General features: G+C 43.0%; 1 protein-coding gene across 2 annotated transcripts; it reads left to right on the forward strand.

Annotated features, from left to right (window-relative positions):
- Positions 1 to 5,544: 5,544 nt before the first annotated feature.
- Positions 5,545 to 10,958, forward strand: LOC144260460 (nuclear transport factor 2-like). Of its 2 annotated transcripts, none has more exons than XM_077809094.1 (5): positions 5,545 to 5,674; positions 8,138 to 8,259; positions 9,197 to 9,268; positions 10,403 to 10,501; positions 10,800 to 10,958. In XM_077809094.1, exons 2-5 carry the CDS (start codon positions 8,161 to 8,163, stop codon positions 10,911 to 10,913), a joined length of 384 nt encoding a protein of 127 aa, XP_077665220.1. In that variant the 5' UTR covers positions 5,545 to 5,674; positions 8,138 to 8,160; the 3' UTR covers positions 10,914 to 10,958. The 2 variants fall into 2 exon arrangements, with proteins under 2 accessions (XP_077665220.1, XP_077665219.1); XM_077809093.1 differs by lacking the exon at positions 5,545 to 5,674 and adding an exon at positions 6,152 to 6,362.
- The last annotated feature ends 406 nt before the right edge of the window (positions 10,959 to 11,364 follow it).

Consider the following 11,364-nt stretch of genomic DNA (forward strand, 5'->3'; position numbering starts at 1 on the left):
TATCTTTCCCCATATGCCACAGTAGAGGGAACCTAACAGTTAGACAAAGTCTAAACATGCAAATAGCTAATTACAAACCTACTGCTAGATAATGCTTTGAACCAAACCGACAGAGTGATTATATAGCACAAATGCCAATGCAAGGATTGGGTTCCTCACCTGCTCAGGCCAGTGACAAGAGAAGAACTGAGTGACAGTTTTGTGGTTGGGAAGTAGGAGAGCTGTGATACCTGTCGGTTCTAGAATGCTGGACTAGACTGCTTTGGTGAGCTATTAGAAACAGAATGCCTGTATTTGAAGACATCCCTGTCCTGGGCTGGAGTTGTGAAACAATTAATGAAAAAGAGTCGCAATGCTCTTGTGTTTGTCTGGCATGGATAAGAGCTGTTCTGTAGTCATTGTAAATCTGCCATGCCTGGGTGTTTTTGTGGGGTAGTACCTTTAGAATGTAAAAGCAGTTGGGATGTCTGGATAATTGAGGCAGATTTTAATGACTAGCTTCAAAACTGAAACATGGAACTTGGCCAGTCAATGTAGTAAAAAAAAAAAAAAAAAGAAAAGAAAAAAAAAAGCCAGTGTGATGGACAATTTTGCTGGAACACAAATCTATTTCTCATGCTGAAGTCTGCATTTCTCCCTATAAACCTAACGTTGATACGGTCCCTATATCAGTTAATAATACAAACATCCAAGAAACACTGACTTTGTTCCCTCTGCAGCAAAAAGGAACCGATTCAGGTGACACTCTGCCATGGATGTTGTAAGACATACTAATTTGCGGGATACAAGTCACATGATTATTGCTGTGTAGGGAGCTGTCTCTTAGGCCTGTATTGTTCACTGTTTCCTTAAGTGTGGGTTTAATAGTTGAGCTGAAAAAAAAATGATGAATAGTGGTGTAGATGATAACATGTCTCCATCAACAAGAGTGACACCCAAAATATTTAATATACGTGCTAACCTGGGACACAGTCATCTGCCAATGAGTTCATGGATTCAGACATCGTAATAGAAATGAAACCAGAAACAGAGGGAGGAAAACAGCTGATGAGACTATAGAATAGGAAGATGAAACAGTTATGCCAATTCACAAAGAAACACAGATGTGCCAGTCGTATTGATTTTGCATCATGGACGTGGGGAAAATAAGACCAAGATTCCAACTAGCACTCATGTAATCACTCGCAGTCTCATGCTCTGCCCTGCAGAAGCCACTAATAAGAGGAAAATGGTTAATTTTTTCAGCGCTGGTTTATCTTTTCGGATCTTTGAATATAATGACTGTACCATACAGTACACTGAGCAAAGTTTTTATCTTTATACTTTTTGCCTTTTACTTCAGACATATTGAAGGTAATTTTCATGGGCCTGGAACTGTATTGTTTTCTGTGCTAGCAAATGAGTACGCTAAAAAGAGAGGAATCAGCTGTGGACTCTATATGCTTTGTTACATAGTTGAGTGTAGCAATCAACCAAATGCAAGGATTAGATGGAAAACTGCCTAAATCTATTCTTTTAGCTAAATTCTATTGCAAACCAATTTAAAAAACAGAACAGCTGCAAACTAGGCCCTTCTTTACTCCTCTTCCATTAACCGGAATTCTGAACTTAGTTTTTCTCTAGAACAGCAGGTGACTGTAACACTTAAAACAGTGCAGAGAATGTACCTATCATCAGTCATCATAGAGAAACAAAGAACTCTAAACTCAGATCTTAGCTAATAAAGACAAGCTGAAAAGCCTTTTAATACAAATTTTTGTTTGTAATTACAGATAAATCTATTTGGGCATAAGCTTTTGCAGGCTGTAAGTGGGTTATAGCCCACAAAAGCTTATGCCCAAATAAATTTGTTAGTCTCTAAGGCAGGGGTGTGCAAACTTTTTGGCCTAAGGGCCACATCAGTGTTGCGAAACGGTATGGAAGGCTGGGTAGGGAAGGCTGTGCCTCCCCAAACAGCCTAGCCCCCACCTCCTCCCACTTCCCGCCCCCTTACTGCCCCCCTCAGAACCCCCAACCCATCCAACCCACCCTGCTCCTTGTCCCCTGATTGCCCCCTCCCGGGACCAATCAGGGGACAAGGAGCAGAGTGGGTTGGATGGGTTGGGGGTTCTGTATGCAACGGTCCCCTATCCAACCCCCCACCCCTCTGCTCCCTGTCCCCTGACTGCCCTGACCCTTATCCACACCCCCGCCCCGACAGTCCCCCTGGGACTCCCACACCTATCTAACCCCCCATTCCTTATCCCCTGACCACCCTCCCCAGAACCTCCACCCCATCCAACCACCCCCTGCTCCCCGCCCCCTATCCAACCGCCCCCTGCTCCCTGTCCCCTGACTGCCCCCCAGGATCCTCTGCCCCTTATCCAACCCCCCTGCTCCCCATCCCCTTACCATGCCGCTCAGAGTGGCAGGACTGGCTTATTAGAAAGCCACTGGGAGGTGGGCGGATGCAAGCCGAGCTGCGCAGCAGGAGCAGCGGGCCAGAACGCTCCCCACACGGTGGCGTGGCTGCGGGAGAGGGGCTGGGGCTAGCCTCTCCGGCTGGGAGCTCAAGGGCTGGGCAGGACGGTCCCGTGGGTCGGGATGTGGCCCACTGGCCATAGTTTGCCCACATCTGCTCTAAGGTGCCACAAGTACTCCTCGTTGTTTTTGCTGATACAGACTAACACGGCTACCCCCTGAGATAAATCTATAACTTTCTTTTAAGACAAACAAAATAGTGTATTATGTAGTTAGAGTTATGTATCCATAAGAAGCCATCTTTCAGCCTTATCTACATAAGAGCTATGCTTTTTTAATCTGTCATGAGGTTTTAAAAACATCCCTTTACTTTTGGCCGAACATTTCTCATGGTTAGTCTCAGACATTGAGAACATTTTAGAAGTTATATAAAATTGGGAAAGCAATTTCTGCATTATGCAACTGCATCCGATGAAGTGAGCTGTAGCTCACGAAAGCTTATGCTCAAATAAATTTGTTAGTCTCTAAGGTGCCACAAGTACTCCTTTTCTTTTTGTAAAAAAATGTTACTTTTTCTCTTTATATTAATGAGTTTGAGTTAATAGTTTTTATATGAGTTTCTCTTTTACATACAAGGAATATTTTTCTACATAATTAGAATAATCTATTTAGGGAAATATGTGCAGCTTAAAGATGTATCAGAAAAGCACATACAAATATATCAAAAGTTTGTGAATTGAAAACTTTAACAGAATAAAAATAAATGCCAACATTTTCAAATGGGCCTTTAAAATTGTACCCATAAATGTTGATTAGGTCCACGTATAAATCCTGCATATACAAGAACAAAGGTATTTTGTATGCATAAGTAGGGTAATTCAGCATCTAACTACCCAAATGGTCTAGGCAAACAAGTTTGCATGTGCAAATGTGAGTTTTACGTATGGGAAAAATTTTAGGGGCAATTTCAGAGGCCTAACATAAGAACATAAGAATGGCCATACTGGGTCAGACCAAAGGTCCATCTAGCCCAGCATCCTGTCCACCGACAGTGGCCAATGCCAGGTGCCCCAGAGGGAGTGAATCTAGCAGGTAATGATCTAGTGATCTCTCTCCTGCCATCCATCTCCACCCTCTGACAAACAGAGGCTAGGTACACCATTCCTTACCCGTCCTGGCTAATAGCCATTAATGGACTTAACCTCCATAAATTTATCCAGTTCTCTTTTAAACCCTGTTATAGTCCTAGCTTTCACAACCTCCTCAGGCAAAGAGTTCCACAGGTTGACTGTGCGCTGAGTGACGAAGAACTTCCTTTTATTCGTTTTAAACCTGCCACCCATTAATTTCATTTGGTGCCCCTAGTTCTTATATTATGGGAACAAGTAAATAACTTTTCCTTATTCACTTTCTCCACACCACTCATGATTTTATATACCTCTATCATATCCCCCCTTAGTCTCCTCTTTTCCAAGCTGAAAAGTCCTGACCTCTTTAATCTCTCCTCATATGGGACCTGTTCCAAACCCCTAATCATTTTAGTTGCCTTTTTCTGAACCTTTTCTAAAGCCAGTATATCTTTTTTGAGATGAGAGGACCACATCTGTACGCAGTATTCAAGATGTGGGCGAACCATGGATTTATATAAGGGCAATAAGATATTCTCCGTCTTATTCTCTATCCCTTTTTTAATGATTCCTAACATCCCAGTTGCTTTTTTGACTGCAGCTGCACACTGCGTGGATGTCTTCAGAGAATTATCCACGATGACTCCAAGATCTTTCTCCTGATTAGTTGTAGCTAAATTAGCCCCCATCATATTGTATGTATAGTTGGGGTTATTTTTTCCAATGTGCATTACTTTACATTTATCCACATTAAATTTCATTTGCCATTTTGTTGCCCAATCACTTAATTTTGTGAGATCTTTTTGAAGTTCTTCACAGTCTGCTTTGGTCTTAACTATCTTGAGCAGTTTAGTATCATCTGCAAACTTTGCCATGTCACTGTTTATCCCTTTCTCCAGATCATTTATGAATAGGTTGAATAGGATTGGTCCTAGGACTGACCCTTGGGGAACACCACTAGTTACCCCTCTCCATTCTGAAAATTTACCATTTATTCCTACCCTTTGTTCCCTGTCTTTTAACCAGTTCTCAATCCATGAAAGGATCTTCCCTCTTCTCCCATGAGAACTTAATTTACGTAAGAGCCTTTGGTGAGGGACCTTGTCAAAGGCTTGTTTCAAAACTGTACCCAAAATGTTTTAAATACCATTTTTCCTTTTCTTCTCCCTCCCCAAGAGTGAAATCTTTACATTCACAAGCATATCACTGAAAGTGTTGCTATTAAAGACTTGAACTCATGATTTTGTAGTTTCCTAGCAAAAATTAATTACATCAAACTTCCGCAAAGGTGCATCCTATATTTACATAATACCTTTCATCCTTGAGACTCCCAAAGCACACCACTGAAAAGCAGCCCACAACAGTTGTTTTAACAGGGCCCAGCAGAAGTATAAAAGTTTAGGAATAAACAAAAATAACAAGTAACTGAATATCCATAAAAAGAAAAGGAGGACTTGGGGCACCTTAGAGACTAACCAATTTATCTGAGCACCAGCTTTCGTGAGCTACAGCTCACTTCAAAGGATGCCATTCCATAGCCAATTGGAAATGCAGGTGGCCTTTACCCAGCTGAAATTTCAGATGAATGATTATACGCAATCAGGTCATCGGGCCTGACGCCTTTACTCCGGTAAAGAGCGCTGCTGGATCTTTAACAACAAGACCTGGCCAGGGTCAGTTTTAGATCTAATACAAAAGCTGGCGCGCCAAGAGCACAACGCAGGAGGCCGATTCAGCCGTGACTCCGAGAGAGAAGCGTGCCACCTACTCAGCAGACCGCGCCGCAGCACGGAGCACGCCGGATCCTGCGGGGTCTCAGCGGCATCCCATGCCTGCCCTGAGCCCGTCCAGCGCGCGGCAATCAGCGCCCGAGCGGCGGTATCGGTTTCGCTCCTGGCGCGGGCTGTTCGCCCAGCAGCGGCGCTAGAGGCGGGCGCAGTTTCCCTTCCCACGGGGCGGCCGCCGCTGGGCGCTCGGACTACAGCTCAAACCCGGCCCCGGGGCGCCACCTAGCGGCTCGCCAGCCCCGCCCCAAGTACCACGTGCGCAGGGGACGCCTGAGCCGGGCTCGCAGGTAGCGGCGGCCGGTAAGACCGCGCGTGGCGCCGCCGGAGAGCGCGCGCGTGGGCGCGGGCGCGCGCCAGGTTGCGAGCGGCCGCCGCGGGCTGGGCTGAGCGGAGTCTGGGGACGAGCCGCTTCAGCGGTCGCCGCGCATTTTCTTCCCCAGGCTGGTCGCGTGGCAGGGGGAACCCGCTGGGGGCAGGGCAGGCGGGATGGGTGGCGGCTGGTGCCGGGAGTGTGCCCCTTGCTCTTTCCTGCCTCGGGTCTCTGGCTGCACGTGCGCTCGGCCGCCCCGCGCCAACCCCCTGCCTGGTTGCTTCTTTTTTTGGGGGGGGGTTAGTCGCCTGTGGTCTGAGCCTGGGTGCAGCCTAGGGGGAGGCAGGCAGCCTGGGCGCCCAGCTAGGGAGGGGGACTGGAGGCTGCCCCTGAGCATGTGGGTGGGGAGGGATTTTTTTTGCTGCCTTAGAGGAGGCTTTGCCAAATTCGCCGGCGCTGCACAGCGCTTGGCTTGGCAAACTGCCGCCAGCTCGACTCCCTTTCCCCTGTTGGGAAGGGGTTTACACACCGCGAGGCGGGGACGGGGGAGCCGCTTTCTTAAACCCATACAGTGTCTGGAGAGCAAGACCTGAAATCTCTTTCGCTAAGTTAGTGGTGTCCCCTGGAGCGCAGAGCTGCTCCCCACTGAAGAGGGACTTGACATTCTCACTATGCGAGGTGTTTTTTCTTTTCTTTTCTTTTCTCCCCCATATCTAGTGTGTTCAGGTTACAGGTAAACAACTGCTAGCCCCGGTGCTCTTTGATGCTCTTCAGGTCATCACCATTCTAACGATCCTGCGGACCGAACTGCTCCCAGTGACGTCTATGCAACCTCCTTGTGGTTATTGAGGTTGCACAGATGGAACCGACTAACTTTTAAAAAACAGGGTATTTTGTTCACAAAAATAGGAGAGATTCTGCTTCTCACTCAGTCTTAGGTTTGGTCTCTACTAGAAAATTAGGTTGGTTTGAGCAGGGTTGTTAAATCGACCTAAGTTCCCATGTAAACAGTGCTGGGTCTTCCATCCACCTAGCTACTGCCTCTTGGGGGGTGGATTACCTGTGCCAACGGGAGAACCTGTTGTAGTGTTTTAAGTGTAGACAAGCCCTTCTGAGTTGATGAATCTGCAGGTCCAACTGTTAAGGGGCAGCAAAAACTTAAGTTACTACCATCAACAGATGTTCTTTCCACACGTTTTTTTCCTGTACGAACAAGTATGCTTTTCACAGTAGAACTGAACTTTAGGGCTTAAATCTATGGAGTCTCTATATCTGTAAAGTCTTTCACATGTCAAATCAGAGCCTCAGTTTTAGCCACACCTTCAGTTATCCAACTTTCATATTCTCTATCTTGTGCAGATGGTGGATCTCTTAGTGTTTGGGGGAGAGGGGCATTTTGGGTAATAGGCAGTGCATGTTAGTGTAATGGGGTATCCATGAACAGCAGCAAGAGAAAATTAGAAGTTGTATGTTTTGTTTAAATTCACAAAAATGCCCCCCTTGAACAGAGATCCATTAGTCAGTTGTGGTGTACTTTTCATTTAGATACCTGTGTGTAATGCATGTAAAGCCTCCTACTTATTTTTATTTTTTTAAATTGTGATAGACCACGTGAGAGTCTCTCAGCGTGCCTTGTTTTAGCTTTCTTTTAAAAACTTAGATGTGAGCTTGAAAGAAAGTTTTTAAAGAATGAAAGGGTCTGAGATGGGCTTGTGGGTGCGTAAGAGGGATGTTTCCCAAGACTGAAGCTAAATAAACTTGTTAATGTGTTTACAAGACCACACCAAAAGAATGGAAAGCATTAAGGCCTCAATCCTGCAATGAGCTCTGTGCAACCAGATGCCCATTGAAGTCAATGGAACTCTACACTTGCATGGGGGGCACCCATAAGCAACTTGCTGCAGAATTGAGACTTAAACTGGCAGTTGAATTGCCTTAAAGAATCTTTATGGTGGCATTCTACTTCAAATAGTAAATAAGAAGTAAAATGATACATAATGTTGTGCCCTCTCACCAAGTGTGCTGCAGAAAAGGAGATGTTCTCTTATCTTCTATTTCCTCTTTTCTCTGCAGTTTCCACTGACCTTGGTAATTTAGGATTATTGTAGACCATTGATACTCAGACCTCAGTGATTCAGGAGCCAAATTAGAAATCTACATTACCCAAAGAGCCACAGTAGTGTGAATTCATTGTTTCATTTACTGTAGTACTAGATACTCATATTTAAACAGTATGGCAGGGGAAATATTGTGTGCATGTGTGTAGATAGATGTATATCTCAGCTAAAATTGGTTAATATAATAAAAGCATCCTGATTGATTAGTTAAATCAGTGTTTTAATATGTGCTGCAGAGAGCTGCAGGACACACATTAAAGAGTGACTTGTGGCTCCTCAGCCTCGGTCTGAGTATCACTGTTTTAGACTTAAAACTTCTAAATATTTGCCTTCTAGACAGACTTAGACAAAGAGCAAGAATGGCAGAGAGACCTATGTGGGAGCAAGTTGGAACAAGTTTTGTGCATCTCTATTACCAGCGTTTTGATACCAGTAGAGTAGAGCTAAGTGCTCTCTATGTAAGTATCAGTTTGACTTTGCTCAAACTTTTAACTTCCTCATTGATCATTTTAAATGATAAGTTATGGGCTTGATGTATTCTGTAGTCAAACTTTCACTACAAAGACAGTTTGTATGAAGCAATGTTTCTGTCTTGGATAGAATGGAATCAAGTACATATCCCCCCCAATTCTAATTCCTTAAACTGTCATTTTACCCTATAAAATATGATTCTTGGTAAATATTCCTCTCTTCTGTCAACAATTGTGGGATTTTTTTAAAATCCATTTTTCTGAGTAGCAGAAATGTCAGGGTGAGGGAGTGGGAGTTGTTGTTTCACTTACTGGAGAACTTGAACTATGAGAGATCTGTCACAGTGAAGAAACATCAAAAACTAAAAGGGGAAGTGGTGAAATTTGCTTTTTTAAAATTTTCTTAACTTGATTCTGCCATTCTTCCATATGAACTGTAGGCCCTCTTAAGACCTCTGTGGGGAAACAGAAAGAAGTTCTTAAAGTGGGGTGAGGATTGAATATGAAAACCCTACAGCCCTAGTGTAAGTGATGGCAGAAGCTAGGCCAAAAATAGAATGGGTGGGTCTACTTCTTGAAAGCTTGCTTGACTCTGCCAGTATCTCCCTTTCTGATCACAAGCTGTACCATTTTTGATAACTTATTAGTCATGTTCTGCATAATTTCCAGTTGTAACAAATACTCATTTGCTAGTGACTAAATTAGATTACCAAGCACTTCATGTGTATCTCTAGGATTCTTTAAGCCAGTGTTTCTCATGGACCAGTGCCAGTCCCTGACACAGTTTAGGAAGGCAGCAAGCTGGTACCTAGTATCAAAAAGGTTGAGAAACACTGCTTTAGGCTACATCCCTCAGACCTTTCAATCTTACCTCATTTCTGTAACATTGACATGAATGACTTAGACACTTCGTTCTCTTTTTCAGACAGATGCTTCTTGCTTGTCTTGGGAAGGACAGCAATTCCAAGGAAAAACAGCCATCATGGAAAAGCTGATGGTATGCTTCTGTATATGTTAAAAGTGGTTTTAAAAAACAAAACAAAACTCTGAACTGCTTTGTTGTCTCAGGATTGAAAAACCAATTAAACCTGCACGCTTCCATGTGATTACAGGTAGTAGAGAGAACACCTGTACCTGAGTTGCAGAACTTTTCAGAGTTCAAAAAAATCTGATTGCTGCAATGAAACTGATGTTAAAATTGCATTGTAAGGTTCCATGTTCGTTCAATAACATCTGCTTAATTTACAAGTCAAATATATTTTTTCAAAGTGCCAGCACCTCAAAGTTAAGCTGAGTTCTTTCCTTGCTCTTCCTCACAAATAAGATGTTCTGCAGGCTGAATTCAGCCCTCTGTTATGCCTGTGAAACCTTGTTACTGTAGTTGAGGGATGAATTTGGCCCTGTGGTTGAAACTTAATGCACAGATCTGTTGATGGATGAGGCAGTATAAAATCTAACTCTCTTAGCTAGGTCTGCTCTGCTAACCGGAATCAAACATATTAAACTTGTTGGTAAGTTTCAGCAGATAGGGTTCTGAATACACATGGGAAATAAGAGTAACTGAGTAAGAAGTTGCCATTTCTTACAATAGTCACTTTTTAGTTTGAGTAAACAGTACAAAAGTGTTAAGATGCAGCATATTTAAACACCCACTTATTAAAACTTTCTTAATATCTAATCCTTTTGTTGTTGTTAAAGAATCACATACATAGATCTGTATGCCAGTTGACCATATGGAAATTGGTCGTCTTGTGATATGAGGAAAGAAATATTTAGAAAATTTGTCTTCCCTGCAAGATCATTGAGCAGGATTATTATACAGTGTTACAGGGGGGATTTCCATTCCCTCACTTGACACAATAATACACTTTTCTAAAGCACAATATTATAGTTAACTATACGAAACGTTGACTTTTTTCTATCAGATTTGCTTTTGTTTGCACTATTAAGACTTGACATTCATATGGCCAATTAGTATTTTGTGTATTAGCTGCATTGTATGTCTAACTCTCTTGGATCAGGGACCACGTAGAGTACCAAGTACGCTGCTGGAGCAGAAACATTAATGGAGTCAAATACTTGCATTAATATGTTTAGTGTTTGAGTTTCTTTTTTAATCCCTCCTAAACAGAGCCTTCCATTCCAAAAAATCCAACACAGCATAACATCTCAAGATCACCAACCAGCGCCTGATAACTGTATACTTAGTATGGTGGTTGGTCAGCTGAAGGTGAGACTGGCAAACTGTAATGCTTTGACTAGTATGTAAGGAGAAGCTTGTTGGTCTTAGAAATACTGCATTCTGCTACTGCATTTAAATCGTTTTGTAATTAAAAAGAATTCCTCTTTGAGCGTGAGGTAATACCACTAATGCTGTGTCTTGATGTCAGTTGAATAGACTTGAAAAGAAAGACAGTGGATATTTGATACAAGCTATGCTAATAGACTTGAGTAGTTGGAGGGGGTTTGGCTTGGATATGTGGGCTATACGTCCTACTTCTAACTTACTATTTTATTTATTTATTTAGGTGGATAATGACCCAGTGATGGGGTTCCACCAGCTGTTTGTTCTCAAGAATATTAGTGACAATTGGGTTTGCACCAATGATATATTTAGACTGGCCCTGTACAACTTTGCTTGAATATTTTTCTGTTCTCAAATGTCTGTTTCTACTACCACTTTCAAATCTGACACAAAAATAAATAAATTGTTTAAATTGTTCTATGGTGGTTTATGCAGTCTGTTGATTAAAAGACCATGCACTTGCTAGCTTGTGCTTCTCTTCCCGTCTCCTAACCATATCTTGGTGTAATATTGGCTTGTAAACTGTAGACAGCAGGAATGTGAATTGTTTCTATATTATCATAATGATAGCAAGTTTCCAGAGTCTACAATTTACTATCTATGAACTATAGTTTTCTAGAAAAGAGTTAAGTATCAGAGGGGTAGCCGTGTTAGTCTGGATCTGTAAAAGCGGCAAAGAGTCCCGTGGCACCTTACAGACCAACAGACGCACTGGAGCACAAGCCTCCGTGGGTGAATACCCACCTTGCCAGATGCATGACAAAGTGGATATTCACCCACAAAAGCCC

This window comes from Eretmochelys imbricata, chromosome 2 (assembly GCF_965152235.1).
Source record: "Eretmochelys imbricata isolate rEreImb1 chromosome 2, rEreImb1.hap1, whole genome shotgun sequence".
NCBI lineage: Eukaryota > Metazoa > Chordata > Testudines > Cheloniidae > Eretmochelys > Eretmochelys imbricata.

What these genes read in the sequence shown, in the direction of transcription:
- LOC144260460 (XM_077809093.1), top strand. An exon ending in TAGAGCTAAGTGCTCTCTAT is followed by an intron (nt 8,260 to 9,196) that starts GTAAGTATCAGT and finishes TCTCTTTTTCAG; the next exon opens with ACAGATGCTTCTTGCTTGTC. An exon ending in TGGTGGTTGGTCAGCTGAAG is followed by an intron (nt 10,502 to 10,799) that starts GTGAGACTGGCA and finishes TTATTTATTTAG; the next exon opens with GTGGATAATGACCCAGTGAT.